At 39.2% G+C, this 20,280-nt stretch overlaps 3 protein-coding genes and 1 long non-coding RNA gene across 5 annotated transcripts; 1 reads left to right on the forward strand and 3 right to left on the reverse strand.

Moving 5' to 3' along the window:
* Positions 1-1,455: 1,455 nt before the first annotated feature.
* LOC111321349 (uncharacterized) lies at positions 1,456-3,415 on the forward strand. Its single transcript, XR_002693966.2, has 3 exons — positions 1,456-1,864; positions 2,602-2,665; positions 3,052-3,415. It is a non-coding gene; the product is annotated as an uncharacterized LOC111321349 (long non-coding RNA).
* Positions 3,181-7,372, reverse strand: LOC111321277 (phospholipase A2 A2-actitoxin-Cgg2a-like). Of its 2 annotated transcripts, XM_022924117.2 has the most exons (5): positions 6,666-7,372; positions 6,074-6,176; positions 5,383-5,530; positions 4,576-4,697; positions 3,181-3,642 (listed from the first exon to the last, which is right to left on the reverse strand). In XM_022924117.2, exons 2-5 carry the CDS (start codon positions 6,129-6,131, stop codon positions 3,491-3,493), a joined length of 480 nt encoding a protein of 159 aa, XP_022779852.2. In that variant the 5' UTR covers positions 6,132-6,176; positions 6,666-7,372; the 3' UTR covers positions 3,181-3,490. The 2 variants fall into 2 exon arrangements, with proteins under 2 accessions (XP_022779852.2, XP_088597363.1); XM_088741237.1 differs by having other exon boundaries at positions 6,074-7,372.
* A 127-nt stretch (positions 7,373-7,499) lies between these two features.
* LOC111321278 (phospholipase A2 A2-actitoxin-Cgg2a) lies at positions 7,500-12,523 on the reverse strand. The gene is made up of 5 exons (XM_088741227.1): positions 12,331-12,523; positions 10,127-10,238; positions 9,433-9,580; positions 8,567-8,682; positions 7,500-7,747 (listed from the first exon to the last, which is right to left on the reverse strand). Exons 2-5 carry the CDS (start codon positions 10,230-10,232, stop codon positions 7,614-7,616), a joined length of 504 nt encoding a protein of 167 aa, XP_088597353.1. The 5' UTR covers positions 10,233-10,238; positions 12,331-12,523; the 3' UTR covers positions 7,500-7,613.
* Positions 12,524-15,436: 2,913 nt separating this feature from the next.
* On the reverse strand, positions 15,437-20,225 carry LOC111321273 (uncharacterized). Its single transcript, XM_022924109.2, has 6 exons — positions 20,150-20,225; positions 19,918-19,962; positions 18,532-18,617; positions 17,653-18,130; positions 17,004-17,271; positions 15,437-16,632 (listed from the first exon to the last, which is right to left on the reverse strand). The coding sequence occupies exons 3-6, from the start codon at positions 18,593-18,595 to the stop codon at positions 16,198-16,200; spliced, it is 1,245 nt and encodes a 414-aa protein (XP_022779844.2). The 5' UTR covers positions 18,596-18,617; positions 19,918-19,962; positions 20,150-20,225; the 3' UTR covers positions 15,437-16,197.
* Between the last annotated feature and the right edge of the window lie 55 nt (positions 20,226-20,280).

Genomic DNA, 20,280 nt, shown 5'->3' on the forward strand with positions numbered 1-20,280 from the left:
GAGGATATAGAATCGCATCTTCGGACTTGAGAAAGCCCCAATATGTAAATGTTTTCCAAATAGTTTCCAATGCATATCAGGTTATGATTTTATGTAAAGAGTGCCGTGTTATTAAACATCTTCTGGACCTGCAAAAAAGGGCTGGGTAAAATTTAAAATGAACTCTTTTGAGGGATGCCAGCTCAGCGAGAGGGCTGTAACGACAAGTCTCGTGATCTTGGGGACAGTAATGTCTCAGCCGCTTTAACGTGGGTATGTCATCATCAGGGCCTTGAGGAAGTTAATTAATTGTTCCTCAGTCTTACATTTTATTGTGAAGAATACGAAGTTGAGGAAAGATTTAAATGTGTAGTGTCGATGAACTACACCCATTACACACTCCCAAAGAATAAATTTAGTTAATATGTCGGGTAGATCAAGGCGCTTCAAGTCTTTCTGCGTAGTTTATAACTTCCGCAATTTTGTTTACAGGAATGAAGAACGTGAAACGATTCAGCAAGTACTGAGAAACCGCACGTAACTACTCTCTGATAATTTCTGAGGTCACTGAGCACGCATCTTACCGTAACTGAAAAAAAAGAAACAAAAATAAATGACTGTTCTCAGTTGTGTCCGTGAGGCCAAAGAAACGCTGGTCAAACCTCAAGGTCTATGTTTATGACTAAGACAATCTGTGCAATATACGTAATAAATGATTAAAAGAACGATTTGCAGGTTTATCGTTCATTCCCTTACGCCTTTTTTCTCTTTTGTTTTCATTTCAGACGTTGAAGTATTAATTTTTTGCCTACTTTTAGTGTGGGGACTTAGTATTTCATTAGTAATGGTCTTTGAAAGTGAATCTCGTTAGTCCTAAATAGCTGTTTGTACTCACAATTAGAAGTGCAAAAGTCTTGTCAAAGGGAATTATTTAAATCTTTATCATCTAAGGGTGGAAAGCAAATGAGGGGAAAAAATGAAAAAGTAGTTTCATATGTTTGAACACTTTCATAATTCAAGAATTAAAATGATGACGACCAAAGCTGTTCATGACAGCGTCCTGCCCATGATAAAATAAAACTTGAAAAATGCAGCTGTAGTTAAGTTTACAGCAATTGCACGTGTTTAGGTCGTGTCGGCGTTTAATATGTATCTTGGCGGGTGATTTGTCGGTGAACTTACCCCATAGATTCTGTTTTACAAGGCTGTCAAAATAAGTTTTGGACAGCTTGTATAGGTCTATCAAGGTCTTTCTTCGGTAGAAAAGTCAAAATGATTGAGATCTGTTTCAAAAATCATGAAATACTAGTAACATTTCGTCTTTTTTAAATTATGGACAGAAGTCGTTGTTTCCATGTGGACTCATTATCATTGACAAGTGCTATTACATCAATCGAATTCTGTTAACTCGCTTTTATCCTCTTTCAATCACTGATTTGTGCACAGCTGTTTATGAATTTGCTGTGCTAAATACTGCGTTCAACAGCACTGGATTGATTTAAACGCCGATGCAAATCGGAAGATAATTATTTTATTCTAATTCTTTACATTTCGCGTGATGAATTTAGACAGAGTCTTCCTCTACAGGAAATGAGAAGGAGATATACATTAAGGGTTGCGGTTAAACTGACTCACCCCGATAACTACAAAAGCGCCTCCCATAAATTCAATCAGGGTTCAACTGCTGTTTCGTTGAGAAAAGCCGAAGAATGGCAGCCGTTTTAAGGTCGATCTTTGGTTTCCCCTTGTGCTGCTTTCCTTGTTTAGGGAAAGCGAAGAAAAATCCAGCGTCACAGGCCAGTGGAATCGTTGGTGATTTGTGTGGCTCATCTGGAGCAGAGGAGAAATGTCCCTTATTTAAAATTTTCGATGGATCTTCCTCAAGGTTAGTTTATATTTGCCACAAGGGTCATGCCAATCATCTCGGTTTGAAAGGATTTCATCTTTTCATTGACAGCCCTGTATTTCTTCTTTTTTTTTTTTTTGTGAAGATATCACAATTTGCAAGAGGGTACACTCTTTGTTCATTTTTTATCTCCCTTGACTTCTCTCTAAGATTGGAAAAGTATTCCTTTTCAGTCGTTAGCACAGCTTCTTTTTCCCCTCTTCCTTAGCGTCACTGCTTACATGCTTTGGTCTAACTCTTTTAAATCTTGCGGATCGTATTTTCTGTCACTTAAATGAAGCGTTCCTGAAGAAACCAAAAACTATGCTCCGTGTGTCTTACTCGAACATTAAACTCACTTCAATGATCTAAAACCACCATTGCAATTTTAGAAGGTAAAATGAATTAATTCTCGATTAATTTATCAGTTCATCAGTGATTTCCTTTAACAAATTCATCGGTTTGACGCTAATAGAGATAAAAATCTAATTCATTAAATTTTAAATATCAAGCAGGTTACGCAAGAGTTTCTAACGATAAGGAGAGCACGTAAAACTTACCTACGGTGCGTTTTGAAGACCCATTATACCCTCCCAAAGCAAAGAAAAAAAAAACAACAACAACAACAATTACAATAACAACAACTACTTCCCCGTGCCACCTTGCGCACGTTGTACCCAGAAAGCCATCTGTTCGGTAAACCGCATAAACAACACAGTTATTTTTTAAATCCATAGCGCAAATGGTCAACAGAAAATTCCAACTGGAAAGAAGAAGACTTCCATTCGTGGTTCTTGAGAGGTAATCGCATAAACAAACGATACCGTTAAAAGAGTTATCTTACTTTTGATTGCGGGGGGAGGGGATGGGGAGTCAGAAAACGTAAACTAAATAGGGCGCATGGAGATGGTTGTGTACCTTCATCTCTTCGTCGTAAAAAAACAATAGTAAGCCAACTTTTTCAAATTCGTCCTTATCGTCAAATTCACGCTTAAAGTCTGCCCTTTGAATGTCAGATATTTCTCGGGTGGTCGGCTATATTCTTAAACGGTTGTTTTATTTCCAGTAAGCAGCTCCTTAAAACGTTCTATACCAGCACTGAGGCACGAAGAGTTTTATTTATGAAAAACAGAAAAACACGAAGATTACGATCTAACGTAAGAAACGCTTTGGACTTTCTTTTTCAGACGATTGCGAGACAAGTTGACCCCATTATGTCACTGTTGTCCGACCTCGTGGGCCAATGTTTGGAAGTAATTCAGATAAATTTAGTTCGCTAACATTTATAAATAGGATTATTGGCAGAGAAATAGTAAGATATAACTCTCGCAGCGATACATATATCAATAACAATGAGTTCCATCTTCAACAATGTATGCAATGTTAAAATAGCACCTGTAAACATACAACAGTAAGGAGGCCGAGTTCGACCATAAATCTGACACATATTAATTGTACAACACGGGTTTATAACCCTGTGGTCTGTGGAGACTCTTTTGTAAGCTTGTAGACATTGCAAACGTGACAAATAAAAAAGGGGTCATATTAGGACATAGTTTATATTTTATTTTGGTCGCCCTAGATTTATTACAGTGACAGCAAAGGACTTATGATTCTACAGCTAGTTTATCGCCCTTCAGCTTCCACGCATTTTTCATGTGGATGATTTTTATACTTCTTCTGGTAGGGACTCTTTGCGAAGCATCGGGCAGCGATCAAATCACATTTGCACACAAGGTTGCGACATTTACCATATATGAAATATGATGAAGCCGGTTCTGCAATTAAAAGATTTAAAACGGGTAAAAACTAATGGCCTTCTAAAACACCCACCCATCCCACCCCAGGGGAGGACATCCATCACACAGTAATCTCGTGTGTGGGAAATTAACGTCTCCTACCCCTAACCCTGCAGGAGACGGGACCTCCATTTATTCGTCCCTATCCGAGAAGACTAGAATATCTAACCATTTCTTGATATTATAGAAAGGTAGCAAATTCTTCTCAATTATTTTAAGACCCTGAGTGTTTGGTCCGGCCGGGGCTCGAACCCTCGACCTCCCGCACAACAGTCCAGCGGTGGCTAGAAGTGGATTTTTAATATCCACCATAAGCCATCTCCACTGACTTTGGTCAGTGAATAGTTGTTAATTGAACTTAATATTTAGCGAGCGCTGTAACCAATGCTAAATTAATGACTACTACGGCTAATTATATTATATCGCGGTTGTTTGGCTTGGTTAAGAACACGTATGCACACAGACTGAATTGGGCTCTACACGGTCTTAGTTTCATTACCCGGGCCTCGGTATCAGTCAGGACAAAGCTCAAAATTACAGTTTTGAATTTAATAATTATTGGTCGAGAAGGGCGTGGTGCGAACCAATTTTTAACCAATCACAGAGCGAACAGACGCTGAACCAATGAAAATTCGAAGAATGTTAGACACTGAATTAAAAGTTGCTCTTCACGGTTTGATTACAAGAATGGGTCAACCATTAATGTTCATCTGACATGTTTTAAGATTATTTTCACCATTTTCTCCCGTATAAAAGATGATTCGTTCTTATATGAAGATTAGTGTGATACACTATACGCAGGAACAAACCTAGGGCCACAAGGCAATCCCTCATTACCCGGCTGGATTATCAGCTGATTTGCTCGTCTTTGTAAAACTTAATCATATCTCTAGAAGTAAATCTTCAACCTACCGCATTCCGTTTTTTCATCGTCTTTGGTTACTGAATAGCTCATAAGGTACACAGCCTTCTCATATGGGCAGTCCTCTGAATGCATAATTTTACTGTAGCAGTTATCATGGGCTTCACAACACCTACGAATTAACGAACAGAACGGCCGTGGGCCAACCAACCTGATCAGTTAAGCGTTCTTTGTTAATGGCACTGTATGAAAGATGAATCAACCATCAATTATCAGCGAAGACTGCACTGAATGAGACGTACACACGCATGCATCACGTCCTGTCTGCCGGTATATCTCGATAAGGGACCATTCCTTACTCGTCGCTTGTGGGGGGGGGGGGGGGGGGACGGAGGTTTATTGGGGGACAAAACCTAGGCCGGAACGGAGGAGTATCAGTCGTCGCCAACAAAGCTCATGGCTTATGGGAGGGGGGGGGTGGCAATGGGACAGTGACTGCCGATCAATTGCCAGTGAAGGGGGGGATCGTAAGAATATCACAGAACTTTATTCGGGGGATCAGGTAAATTTCATCATAGCACAACCAAAATCCGCCGATTTCTTTCCCCCCCCCCTCCTTTCCTCAGGCGATAGACAATGACCGGTCCTTTGGTCATCTGTTTTATCTCTCCTTACTGTGATCTGTATCACTTCATATAACCACCCGTTGACTCCTGATTCAAGTTTTAGCCGTAAATGCAGACGGTTCTTGCTATAGTTTCGAACTTCGATTCTCTTTTAAGTGAAATATTATTTCCTAAAGTCTTCCATAAGAGCAAGCTACAATTAGCGGAATGAATCGAAAGTAGGATACTCACCTGTCTAAATCATCCACAGGTTTGCCCTTCCCACCAAGTCCACAAAAGCAGCCATAACCATTGAAATCGATGGGATTTCTCTCAGTGAACTTATAAACCAACAAGCCAAAATTGATAATGTTTCTTTTGGTGGCACTGTCATTACCGTCTTTGATTCGGCATGAAGAAAAATACCAAGTCAGATTAAAGCAAAATCAAGAGAAATTACAAACAAAAACAGAATCAAAACTAAATGCTGAAACAGATTTATCATCAAAAAATACTTCTTTTATGAGAAAACCAGAAGCTGGATGACCTGCACTTGGTTATAAATTATATTTATTTAATCACTTCAGTTGGGGAAACATAATGCCCTTCTCATTGGCTTTGAAGACCTTTTCTGGGGTGTTACGAAGAAAACGAAATCTTTTCCTCATCTGCAAATATTCCTGTCATTATTTGAACAGATGGGATCATATCCTCAGTTTAAAGTTACTTTTGTTGTGAAGACTGGCATTTGCAATTGATTGGTGAAAAGAAGATCGTAAGTCAAACCAAGAGCGAAATTACATCCAAACATCGTATACCGTATTATGATAGTTTGAAGCCCATTGTTTCATTAGAGATGGAATCCTCTAATAGATCTGAAGTCCATTAAGAAAACAAAGACAATGTTACTTAAAAGATGTTCAGATATGATTGAATTTTTTACCTCCACTTGCAATGACTCCCAACAGTATTGGCCAAAGCAAAAGTGAGTTGCTTCCCATAGCTTAACTTTAGTTCTTGTAAGGATTTTAAGAGAAATTTTCAATCTAAAACCAAAGAGGCCGTAACCTCTTATTAGTGATTCATTGAACAGTTCTAGCTTCGTTTCAGTATATCAAATGCCCCAACTCTTTCTTTGCATAAAATGGCTTAAGAGTAATGTTGATTTTCCAAGCCTTTATCATAATGACATAATTAAAGATTTGTTTCCTATACAATGCTACGTACTGCATACCAAAACTTAAATAGAAAAAATTCAACTCAGTTGATTTTCAATGGAAAAACTTAAATGCCATTAGGTATGTCGGGAAAAAAGAAACGAAAATACAAACAGACGAAAAAACGCCAAAGATTGGAAAAAAACGGCAAGTTGCTATTTCGATTCTTACTGCACCAGCGATTTAGTTAAAACGAAAAGCTTTGGATGTTGAAATAGTCTAAGACCTCAACAAAGACTGTTATAATACAAAAAAATGAATAAATAAATAAAAAAGAAACATAATATATACTGCTAATTAGCAGCTTATTCCACTAACCTCAATGTGTTGCTTCCTCTGCTCTGATTTAACTAAAAAATTTGATTATTATATTTTCCTTATTTACGTAACCCTTCTTTTTCCAAAAATATATTGCATATTTCAAATGACATAAAACCACTGAATGGACTACCCGAGCAATAGAGTTACCTGCAGTGAACAGTAGCACTTAGATTTTGTCATTGCCCTGATGGCAGGTAATTTCAGGTAGACCTTAGGTTATCATTCATAAACTTGGCAGCCTCTTGCATCAACCATGGCACTGAATGGTGCTCTATGTATGTTCTAAGTAAAAAGACACTGGCGCCTTGATGTATAGCAGGCACCAACAGTCCTGGTCAGAAGCTTAGGACTCCTTCAGAAGTTTCCAGTCAAAAGAAGGAGGAAGTAGGAGAACTGCCCAACGAAAAGAACGCACTACTTATGCTAGATTTAAAAGACCGGTTGCGAACGTCATCGGCAAATCAAATTTAAAGATTTACGAATGTGGTCGAAGGAGATACCAGGAAGCAAGTCAATTCCAATACTGTATGATCATGATTTAAAAGTATAGACGTAAAACAGTAGACCCTGTAGCAGTCTCTATGTTTTTTTTTTTTTAAACATATTGCAATTTTTGACACGTTTCCAAACCTAATGAACCCAAGCGGGGCACGATTACCTCGTCTATGCCCAAGAAAAAAATCTCGGTAAGAGACTTGACACATGCCTCGAGTTTACGCGCGGTCCCTATCCACCACATTTTGAAAAGAGGATTTGGTACGTTATAGATTTTTAACACCATCCATGTTCAGCAAATTCATGTAAGACTAACACAATGTCTGAAGAAGGATATTGTCTTGGCGTAAATGTTTTATTAGAACTAACTTTAACAGAGGCGCGATAGAGTCACCGGCAGAACAAAGAAGTGTCCTTCTTTGAACTGTACATGTATTCGACTCGTTCTTTCTAGCAGTACTTCTGCGAGTAATTTTTATATCTCCGATCATAATGACTCCTGGCAAAGCATCTGGCCGCTTCGGCATCACATTTGCACAACAAATATCGACACCATTTAAAATACCAATAGTAGGAAGGCGGTTCTGTGGAAGAAAATTATTTAGATTGTTAAAATCATAAAAAGAAAATAAACGATTTTGATCTTCGAATATAGGCGTAAAGATAACAAAACGTAAATGGTTTATTTGGTTGTCATCGAACTGCCGTTTTCCCAATTCTCCATCAGCCGTCACTTTTCATGAGTTTGTGTTGCATATCTATCGCAATCAGATCAGTAATTGAGGATAAGAAATTCATGTAATTGCTTCACGGGAAAGAAACTGCGGTAAGCTCCAGTTTCGTTGGTCAACCCTCGCCCACAAGTTATCTCTCCTCAAGGTCCTTTTCAGCCACAAGTCATCTCGCCTAAAGGTCAGTTTCGCCCACTGGTCATTTCGCCAACTGATCAGTTTCGCCTATAAGTCATCCCGCCTACGGTTTGCTTCAACCACAGGTCATTTCGCGTACAGGCACGTTTCGCCTATAAGTCGTCTCGCCTACGGGTTGGTTCACCCGCAATTCATCTCGTCTGCATGTTCATTTCGCGCACAAGTCATTTCGCCTGCAGATAAGTTTCACCTACAGTTTGACTGGCCTATGGTTTGGTTCGCCCACAAGTCATTTTGCCCAAAGGTAACTATTGCTTACAAGTCGTCTGGCTTGCGGGTTGACTCGCCCACAAGTCGCCCAGTCTCTCGTACCTGGCACTCATTTCAGAACTTTGGCATTACTTCAATTACTATATGAAATACAAAAAAAAAAACAAAAAAAAAACAAAACAAAAAAAAAAAAAACTGGTGAAGCTCGATGGAATAGATAAAAACACTAAAGGTTGTCCAATGAAACAACATGGTTTAACTTACTACACTTCAATGGTCTCCTTTTTTCAGTGGAATATGGCAGAGTGTACACAGCTTTCTTAAATGGACAGACGTCGGACTGGAGTTTGTTATAACACATGTCATGGACATAGCAACACCTGAGAACAAACAGAACGGGACTTAAGTGTCTTAAATGCGAGGTAGAAAAGTTAAACTTTTTAGTAAAAACAAGGCGAGTGAAGGCAAATTGAACAGCTCAAAGTTGGGTCTAGGTAAGAATTCGCACAACACGCCCAGGTATCAGGCTGTTAATCTCCTTAAAACTTCACTGGCAATCCTGTAGCTGAAGGGTAAGCGTGCTAGACTTATTATGTGGAGGTCCAGGGAACCGTTTCTCGAAAGTCCCGGTAAATTATCGGGCCAGGGACCCGTTTCTCGAAAGTCCCGGTAACTTAACGGGCCCGAAGCCATGTTTTAAAATCAAAATTCAAAGAATAGGGAAGAATGTTCTGGCACCCAAAACAAGTCCTTCTTGTTTCTTTAACTGATAGTTTTATTGTATCATTTTCAAAACTTTTGAAATCTTCATCTTGAAAGAAAACATAACAGCTTTACGGGTCCGTTAAGTTACCGGGACCTTCGAGAAACGGGCCCCAGGGCTCAGAGGGTTCCAATTGGGTTAACGGTGAGCCGCCAAACGGTATAAAATGTAGGTGTCAACCGTCAAGAGTGATATTTTCTTGACGTTTCCACTTCAAAAAGCAGCTTTATATTAACCAGTAACGGTTACAAGGTTCTTGTTGATCTCGCTACTTTAGCTGCTCGTCACGAACATTTCTTATTTGTTAGAATTAGCATTTCGAAGAGGGAAAGCGAAATATTCACTGTATAAGTTTTTGGATACTCACCTGTCCAAATCATCCACGGGTTGCCCCTTCCCACCATAACCACACCAGCAGCCATAACCAATGAAATCCCTAACTCCTCTTCCAGTAACTTTATGTATCATCTTCGCAAAATCCAACAAATTTCTCTTAGTAGCATTGTCAAATCCGCCTGATATCAGAAATGGGATATAACACTCATTTTACATTTTATGCAAACATTTGTTAGTTAACGAATGATGACATAATTCATGCGGGGTAACGATGAATTGATTTCGGAGACTTCTGTATATCTTTTCTTTTCATCTGTTATGTAGAAAAAACAATTCGTTAAACAAATACTTCTGTTGAGTTTCTTTTGCCAAATCCCATGTAGTATACTTACAAACAGAATCATATTCCCTATAGCAACTGCTGGTAAAAGAACTGACATTGAGCTGTTTGATAGCATGTCATAGCGCAGTTCTAAGTACGAAGACCATTTTGGCGATAACTTTGTCATGTTCTTCCACCAGAAGACACCTTTGAGCCGAGCATCAATAATCTTTTTATTAATCGATGTTAAAACGTACAAATACATTTCATACTTTTTCGTCGTACATGTAGCTGTACACATATGATAGTTTCTCCTGAGGCTGGAGCGTAGGTCTTCAAATGATTATATTTCATATTCAACAGGTACTTGTCAAATTATCATATTCGTATTATTTTATTTCACCTCTGTCATTCAATAGACTTCGCACACGGCCAGGGTCTTCAAGGGCAGTCTTGACAACAATGGCGCCAACTATTATTGAGATCACCAAAATCAACTTGATTCCCATAGTGTGCTGTAATGTAGTAATTTTACGAAAAATGGTTACTTATAGACCCCAACCCGGGAAACTGTGCCGAAATCCTCTAATTTACTCATTTGGCAAATCAGACTTTATTGGCGAGAACTTCGAACACTTATCATGTTGAAGAGAACCTCCACTCTTTTTACAAGTAGCGCTCAAAATTTTAGTGAATATGTTACAGATCTTCCTCATCAGTTGGAGCTGGAGCGCTCTTGAAACGAAGAGAGACAAGAAAGTGTAGTGGAGGATGATGATTATGGAGAAGCGTCAGGTTTTAACTACAACAACAACAACAACAACAACAACAGCAACAACAACAACAACAACAGCAACAACAGCAACAACAGCAACAACAACAGCAACAACAACAATAGCAACAACAACAACAACAACAACAGCAACAGGAACAACAACAACAGGAACAACAACAACAACAGCAACAACAACATCAACAACAACAACAACAGGAAGAAGAAGAAGAACAACAACAACAATAGCAACAACAACAGCAACAACAACAACAACAACAACAACAGCTTTTTTACCAAAAATAAAAGTTAAACTAATCTAGTAATACAGGAGAGGTAACATTTACTCAGAAAACTAAAGAGCTAATCGAGCTGAGTAAAATTAAGTAATGTTTACGTATAAAAGGTAGGTTGGCACTAAAGCTTGAGCTAAGCAGTTAATAGTTCAATAAAAGGAAAAGAAAAAAAGAATATATAAATAAATAAGAGAATAAATGAATAAATATGTACCAGTTGAATCATGAACAGTAAGTCTGTAAGATGTTAAACTTGACTTTGTTTTAAACGTTTTTAAGGGGGAGGTGTTTAATGCTCTCATCAACTGTGAAAATGTCGATCGCCGATCGAACACTTCGTGGTACTTATGGCTCCAACTGATCACTAAAATTTTCTTCAGACAACAGCAATACAACATCAATAAGAGTGAAACACGACACTGCGATTGCACCGAGCAACCATTACACGACATCAGAGTGCATTGCGCACTATTCCAGATGGCGACCCCAGGAAATCCGAAGTGGCTGTTACACCCTTCTTTGGAAAACGATGAAAAATCAGATCGCTTGGTAAGGTAATTTTTAATGCCAGATCCATTGAGAAGTATATTTCGAACATTTTAAGCGTTATCTGTAAAAAGAGTGGAGTAAAAAAAAGTACACGAACCAAGTGGCCCATATAGCTGACACTTGATTTGGTTTCTGAGCACTAATAGGTGTTTAGGAATATTGTTCTTTTCTCTGAATGGTATGGTAGTCAATCGCAGCTGAACCCCTGAATTTTCTTCAGGCTCCCTTGAGAACTCGCCGATACCTATAACACTCCTGAGAGAAGAGAGGCACTATGAGGGTAGAATGGCTTGTTCAAGAAGGCTAAAGAAGGCCAGGGCTCCACGCTAAACCACCCTATTCGGAGATCATGGCACAAACAAATAGGCTACACAGTCAGTTAGTTCCTCGCGATCGGTTACTGATTAATTTGAAATTTTGATTGTTCATGCCAAAACTACAACATAGTGGCTTTTATCAACAATTACGATCATTTCAATGAACGACCTCGAAAACCCTTGACACCTGTGTGATTCTGTAATGATAAGCAGTTCTCATTCTAATTTAAAGTGGTCTTATCTTTCGATGACTCAGGAAAGCTGAGACCTGTACCCTCGAATTCAATTCATTACAAAGTAGATTAACCTTCCCTTCCCCTTTCAAAACTGATCATTCTCGATCTATAAATAAGAAATTTGGGTTTAAGTTGACTCTGCGTCTTTGGTTTACAGACAAAGACTCGAAATGATGAAGAAGAAAACGAGAGATAAGAAAAGGAAACAAACAAATTCCAGTTTTGCAAAACCTAAAGAATTTTTGTCAACAGGCAAGTGAGACACTTGGTCCCTTGAAACTAATTACGAAAACTAATTTAAAACAGCAAGATCTTGTTGGCCGGATATCTAACTTGTATATCTGAAAGCAATGCCAGGACGACCAGAAGCTTTTAAAAGATAAAAGAAAATCGAGAATCGTGCGATAAACATTGAATTCTAGGACAATCACACTGACCTTGAACCAAAGTTCGAAACTTTCTCGGGCAAATTTCTATTGGCTTGTGATTCAGTGGAGAAAGAACGTTAAATAAGCCTCCTCTTTTATCCGTTCGTCAAATGAAAAAACAAAAGCTATGAAATTTTATAGCCGGGTAATGGAATTACCTGACCAAATAATGCGCGACCAAAAAATCCATTAACGAGTAAGGTTTTGCAGGTAAGTATATATTTCATCTTGGGCTAAAAATTGTTTCTTTTTCGTACCAGCTAACCTGGTTTATGCGAGTATTAAATAGATGCGCTTTCGTCGCCTAATCATTCCCAGTTGAATGGCTCTTACATAAATATAAACACATTTACTTCGATTCAGTGACTATGAATTTGGCATTTTTCGTGGGCTAATTGTAACCGGTTGAAACTGTGAAGATGAAAACAAATACAGTTATACTAACAGAATATGATGATAAATTATTCAAAATCTAAACCGGCGTGTGTGTGACGCGGGGGGGCCTGGGTGGCTAGAAGCAATACTTGCAACGGACTGTTTATTGAAAGCTACGAATTGACATGGGATCTACTGCCAGGCCGTGACATAATTCAAAATCCTTTGCGTTACATATATAGTTTATTTTATCTCTCAGTTAGTGCGTCCTCTGTCAGTGGTAGATACTGACCTTTAGCCAAGGAGGGGAAGGAGGGCGATTTTTTTTCTGTGTGTGTGTGTGTGTGTGTGTGTGTGTGTGTGTGTACACCTGCCGGCTTTTCTTCCTTCTGCGATTTTTTTTTTACCCAAAATAAGGGGGTGCCCAGGCCTTTCGGGCCCCTCCGCTAGTTTCACCATTCACTATGATTGGTTAATTTAGCGAGCTGTAGTTGACTTTACAGCCGACTAAATTCAACGCTTGTTTGAATTGGAATCTTCTCCTTCTTTTTGAACTCAGAAATGTACAAAAGCCCTTTTCTCGGCTGTACTATCACCTTCTCTTTTGCGATCCTGTCTGGGTGAACTGAGGAAGTTGTTGTTACAGAATGGTTATCCTGCTGGAGTTGTAAATTACAACATCAATGATGTTTTGAGCGGACAGCAAAACAGACCGATCAATCCAACTACCACAGTTCCCAAAAAGAAAACAGTCTTAGTTTTACCTTTTTTAGGGATGCAAAGTAAAATTGTTACCAAACAACTTAAGACCTGCATTTATAAATTTTATAGTTGCATTGATCTTATGGTGATTTTTCAGAGTGCTCATTGTATCAAGTCCTTTTTTTCCGTACACTAAGATAAGATCAACCGTTCCCAAATGTCAAGGGTTGTTTATAAGGCTAGTTGTTGGGACTGCCCGGATTTTTAGACTGGAAAAACAAAACGTAGATTGCATGACAGGAAAACTGAACATTTTAAAGGTCTCACAAGTGCCTGTCATACATCTGCTATCGCAGACCACGTCACGTCAACTGGTCACAACATGAAATGGGACCACCTTGAGATATTAGACAAAAGTCGTTCTGATACTCATTGCAAGATAAAGGAGACTCTATTAATTCAACAACTTAAACCTACTCTAAACGATAATGTCAGCAGCGATAAGCTTTATCTGTATTAGTTTGCATCTTTGTATATGCAATTTTTTTCTACTCAACTTTTGTTCGTTGTTTTGTTAATCAGTTACTTATCTTAGTTACCACGTGTATTATTAACTGTCACTTCTGAAGATGTATGTCGAAACATACGAAACGTCAAGTAAAGTTTACTAATCTTGTTTTCCAACATGCGTTTTACTGTCATGTTTGTAACTGCAGTTTGTGTGCTATTTCTTATCAAGATACGGAACCTCCAATTTTTAGATTGCGCGCTTCGGGCTTTCATAGCCCATGAACCAGAGCGCTAAAAAACTCAGTTACGTAACTAACAGTACGAGCCTCGAACTAGGTAAGTAGGACGTCTTTAGGACTTGAATCAGATAATTTTTTTTCCATTTAGGGGAAATTATAAATAGGAAGGTCTAGTCCTTGGAATTTTTCCAAAAAAAAAGGTGACCTGAATTTTGGAAGCTTAACCCTTGACACCCCTTAAATCAATCTGCATATTCTCCATACTCACTTCTCTATACATTTCCTAGGGTGCTGACGAGGAGAATCTGTTTTCAGTCAAGAGCTTCTTTAGTTAGTGATCAATTCCTCTATTCTCCAGACCTTAATGTTCGATTCAGGGGTTAAATCGTAGGGAGAAAATTTGATGTTAATTACTCTAAGGGGTTAAAGAACTAAGACTTATGTGATCTGTAACAATGTTCAAGTTTTCGACTTTGGTGATAGAATTGTGTTTCGTCGTTATATGTTGTGCTTATGGAGACAGGAACCTTACTGTTTCCGCAAGCAGACAATCCAACTAGGCTAGGCCGGTACTACAGCAATATTCATTTACTTCTCCGACGATATCCAGGTAGATTGTTTTACAAGTCGTGGAGGAGTAGAAAACGGGTCAGCGAAACAGGTCAACAAAGTACGGGCGTTCTATTTGAGAATATGTGTGAATCTACGCTATCCGAGCGAAAAACAGGCCTTTTCACGTGGCTAAATATCTAACTTAGTGTCAATCAAAATAGTCAAGGAAAATCAAGTTTAAAGTTCATGGCATTAACAAAACATTTACGATTTAACGCAGATAAAGTTTTCATTGATAAAAAAAAGGTTAATGCTGGACGAAATAAACTATTTGCACTACTTACTCGGCCGACCGTTACTTCAAAGAAAAAAACAGCCCACAGAAAGAGGGAAACTTGTGGATGCGTAATAATGGAGTAATTGGAATAATGTCAGTGCAAAGCAATGCTGTCTGGTTTATCAAACGTTGATGCTATTCCTTATTATAAACGTACACGCCTCGTAGCTACCAAAATACGATAGTTCATTAGCATGTGGTTACCAGGTTTGTAAGATGAGCAGAAGTCATCCTCACCGTGAGAATGAGAAAAAAACTCCTTTCTTGCGTGTTGAAATTTTGCATTGTTAGTTTTGGTCTCGTTCCACTTTCTCGTTTGTCTATGCTCGTACTTATACCACAACTAACAACCTTAAGAAAAATAGGATAGCGTAATAAAGTCGCAATGCCACAAGAAGCATTTAGCTTTTACATGTATTACTTTTATTGACATAAAATTTTTCGACCACGAAAGAGAGAGAGCATACTTTGTAAGTTATATATTATTTACACTTTGATCGATATAATAGAAACCCATTTGAAAAAAGTAAGACCTCCTTCCCCTTTAGTAGATCCATGTTGGACGCATATTGGTATGCTTTTGAAAGTAAGGCTCTCTAAAATAAGAGACTAAAGCCAAGAATCGAAAAACCTTGTAACATTACGAATAAAACAAAGGGAAATTATCATTTTTCATGGTAAATCATTAATATAAACGACGAACAATGGTTCGGTTTTGTAATGCTGGAATTTACTTGTTTTCCTTTCTCAGTTTTCGTTTTCTTTTTCATTATTTGGAGTCTGTCTGTAAACCAAATTTTAACGCTTGGCTGTGGTAAACTTATGAATACTGCCACAGGAACTGAGACATATTGATTACAAAATACGTTTGAATCCCAGTTGGATTTTTGGTAACGTTCATGGAAACACTTGGCACAGCTTCTGAGTTGTGGCAATTTTATGCGATTGACATCCAAAGGGAATCTGTTCTTTAAAAAATAATATTTTGCAGGTACATCTGTGAAATTGAAAAACCCTCGCTTCCGATGTATTTTGTCACTTGCGAGTCAATCATCCTCTATAGGCATCTATGTTCTTCCAGTTTCCATACGATGTTCTGTACGCCTGATATCTCTGATAAGGGTTCGGGTATTGAGATCTCGCTTGAGCGTATTGCTTGTACTATGTGTAATAGTTATTTGACTGAGAGGCTGGATAATAATTGCGATATCTGTAGGTGGCGGGTGGCATACGTGTTTGCGAGTAGGAGAGTGGCCTTATACTGTTCAATGCGGCGTTGCGGCCGATACAACACTTGACTGAACAGACTGGAGCACAGGTACTCGGGCATGATCCAGGGCAGGCAGTGGCATGGGCAGGGGGAAGTGCTGGAGCAGGCATGGGATAGTATACAGGAGAGGGGGCTGGGGGAGGAGGTGGACTGCAGCAAGTCTGAGAACATGCAGGGAAGCACCTTGCTGGGCATGTTCCGGGGCATGTTGGAGGAAGCTGTGGAGGGGGAGGCGGAGAAGGAGGAGGAGGCGGTGGGGGAGTGCAGCAGCTGATGTCACATCTGGGAAAGCACTTGTATGGTTTGTGGCATGGAAGAGAACACACCTGATCATAAAGATAAAGAGAGTTCAATATGTCAGAATGCTATGCTATCAACTCATGGAATCGCATATAAAAGTGTTTAGTTTCTAGGTTGTGTGATGATCTGAAGCAAGAGGGTTCTGGAGATCAGGATCGATTACCATAAATTGGGTAACCAATTGAGTATTCAAAGGATTTCCCAACCAGCTGCGGCCTTTGACCTGAAATCACAACCATTGCGAGAATAAAGAAATAGCAACCACATCCCCCATTAAGGTAACAATGCCTTTCTACGATTCTTATAATTGGGGCTGATCGAATACGCAGCTATCAAAATGCGGTAATTTCTGTTCGGACATTGCAGAATTTGATAAATATGTGATTCATCAACTTACCGGCACAATCTTTGGGTGCTGTATACATCGGTAGACAACTCTGGCATACTTATAGACTTCAGGGCACATTATAGAGTTTTTCTTTCCCAGGAAAGAACTAGTGGCTGCCACTGAACATTTGCTTTCTCCTTGACACAAGTCAAATAACTTCTCATTGATTCTATGTTCGTCCTTCACACAGTGTCCTTTAGAAGGGAGCACTTTATGTTGACATGTATTGTTGTCATCTCTGCCGTAAAATGTACTGTATAGGGCGATGCGATCATACCTATGGAACAGGTACAAGGGGTTCATTGGGAAATTTAATCACACCGACAATCTTACCTTAGCTGAAGTTCATGACAAGTTGTAGTGTCTTTACAAAGCTTTTTTTTACAATAGACGCATAAAAAGTAAAAGGCACAGCTTTGTAGGAAAATTGAGAAAATTGGCTGAAAAGAAGACATGTTGTAATGCTTGTTTGTTTGCAAGTAGTAAGGGAAGAATGAACTCACTGCGCTTTGATTACACGATTATAACCAGCGATTATATACGCGAAACAAACAACTAATATCATGGATGAATAAGGAAGACAGAGTTTATAGTCTTTAACCTAAGGTTTACTGAATTACTCATCTTTAGTTATTCAATGGAGAATGACATTTCGTACTTGTTTGGGCATCTAATCTTCAGTTTATGTCCCTCGCAGGCTACTGCCACCTTCTGTTTTCTCTTCATGTACAAAGGCATCGGAGGAGGCTTGGGTTGGCAGCATGATGAGGAGCACTGGGGGTAGCACTCCTTTGGGCAGTCCGCTGGACAGGGAGGTGGAGGCGGTGGTGGCGGTGGAGGTGGGGGAGGGGGAGATGGGGAAGGAGCGGGAATGGGAACAGCAGCAGGAGAGGGGGTGGCAGCCGGCGCAAATGCTGCCGGAGAAGGAGGAGCAGCGGGATATTGAAAATATGGGGCAGTGGAGGGTGCTGACTGAGCAGGCTGTTGATAGTAATACCGCAGCTGTTGCTGCCGCTGTTGTTGCTCTTCTTGTAGCAGCTGCTGTTGTTGATATATGGACGATCGTTGAGCTGTGTAGCAACACATTGGGTTACACCTAGGGTAACACCGAGGAGAGCAATTTCCCGGACAGCTTCCTGAAGAGAAGAAACTTACCCTGTATCAGTAAAAGCAGTAATTCCAGTTTTTGGATTGTATTTACTTTTAAGCGAGTCAAGATGGTGTGACCTTTACGGACCAGAAAAACTAACGCAAAAATCAACGTTTGTACTGCTGGATTGTATAATTCAAAGCCTACTCAATTGATTACTGCCTGGAAGCCGTCAGGATCTAAATAGTTGTCTAAAATCTCGTCAATCAAACTTGTAATTCCTTGGTCATTTATAGTCAGTCAGTAAGTAAGTCAGATAGTCGATCGGTCAATCAATCAATCAGTTAGTCAGTCAGTCGCTCAGTTAGTAATTCTGTCAGTGACTCAGTTAGTTAGCGTGTTAATCACTCGCTCGCTTTTTTCGCTCTCTTCTTCATTTGAACCTACCATATGAAGAGCCTTCCGCCGTATAAATGAACAAGGCAACCGCTATGAAACTAGCCAGCCACATGTTGAATTAGGACTGCAAATTTCTGGAGAAAAACGTGGAAACATTGAGATAAGATGTAAACGTAACAAAACCAGTTAAAATGATGTTAAACAAGAAAGGTCCCTTTAAATTTGAACATTTCCCTTCCTCAGGTTTCATCCTCTTTTCCCATCATTGACCTGTCTTAAACTGGCCCTGTGTCGGTGATTCTTTTCGCTTTGTTTATTTCAGTGGTCTTGAAAATGATAGGAAACGAAGCAGTGTGTAGCGCATCAGTGCGAGGAGCATTAAACTGCGGAAAATATAATTTTGTGGCTAAGTTAAGCAAAAAATTGGCCCGTAAATCTTTCAAATGGTAGAATATTTACTGATCATTAAAAGTACAGTTCTACACTAGACCACAAGAAGCGATTCTGACAGGCTAAAATGAGTAAATTGAATCGAATTTAGCAGAGGTTATTCGCAATGTTGTTCATCTCGTCCTCTGGTTATCGGGTCGAAAATGCGATTTAGGGTTTTGGTACCGGAGCTGACAGCAAACTTGGTGCACATAACACTAGGTTTGGAAATCAAATTCGGCCCCCTCAACGGTAAGAGGCAAATGATCAGAATGATCTCACCTCTGTGCCGTCACTTAAAGTTAAGACAATTAACGTTAGAAGCACTCTTACGGAAAGACTATAACCTGGGACAGAATATTGCAGTCTCAAGGGCAAACTGTCCTCGATTTTGTGTCTGATTGTCCAGACCGCAAAACTTTGAAATACAGTCAACTTTTTACATTTTAAACGTGGTTAAAAGTTGCAGCCGATGATCCAGAATTATCTTTGTGTCATTCAGGAACCCTCGACTGTGTGACACTTTAACAGTTCAACCATGAACAAGAGGATACCTTTCCCCTCTAATCGCGTGAATTAGCAGCCTTTTGAGGCGATCTTTGTGTTCAATTGCCGCAACGTTGTTTGTCTCAAAGGATCGCCTGGTACCTGTTTGAATTTCACACCGTAACGTGTAGAAAAGCCTGATTCTAAACAGTCTAAACTATCGTATCTGTAATAAACTCAAGGATAGAACGGCTTTTCTTAATTAATTTATTTTTCATTCGCGACTATATGTTTAATTTCTTGTCTTGTTCGTGGGTGTATGCGAACTTTCGAATTAGTTAAACAATTGTCAATGATCTAATAAAGTAGCAAAATGAATCATGTCGTGATTTACACAAACAATTTACGGATTAAGACGTTAAGATAAATCAAACAAGAAAATTGGATCCCTTTTAAGACGAAATTCCTTTAAAAATACTCACTAAAAGGTTGCAAACAAAACTACAGGAATTCACTAACCTCTAGGTTATTTGGCTTTCGGACTTTTCAGGTGCAAGAATAGGTCTAAAAGTAGAACGAAAATGATAAAACTCACGGGACGTCAAGAATGACAAAATATGTCGTTACCAAATTTACACTCAAATGATTTTCCCATCAAAACGATTTGCAGGAAGAGGTGTCCAGGTGTCCCGCTTTGATTTGAAAACCCGCTACTTAAGATAAAGTATAATCAAATACTTTGGTAAATTACCATTCATTAGCTTTGTCCTCCATTTTTTTGACCGACATGGTGGCGGGGTCGACAAGTTCGTAATGGTAGTGGAATTCTAAAAATAATATTATGATGTCATTGGACTACCCGTCGCTATGACAATATTTTGC

Source organism: Stylophora pistillata, chromosome 1 (assembly GCF_964205215.1).
Source record: "Stylophora pistillata chromosome 1, jaStyPist1.2, whole genome shotgun sequence".
NCBI lineage: Eukaryota > Metazoa > Cnidaria > Anthozoa > Scleractinia > Pocilloporidae > Stylophora > Stylophora pistillata.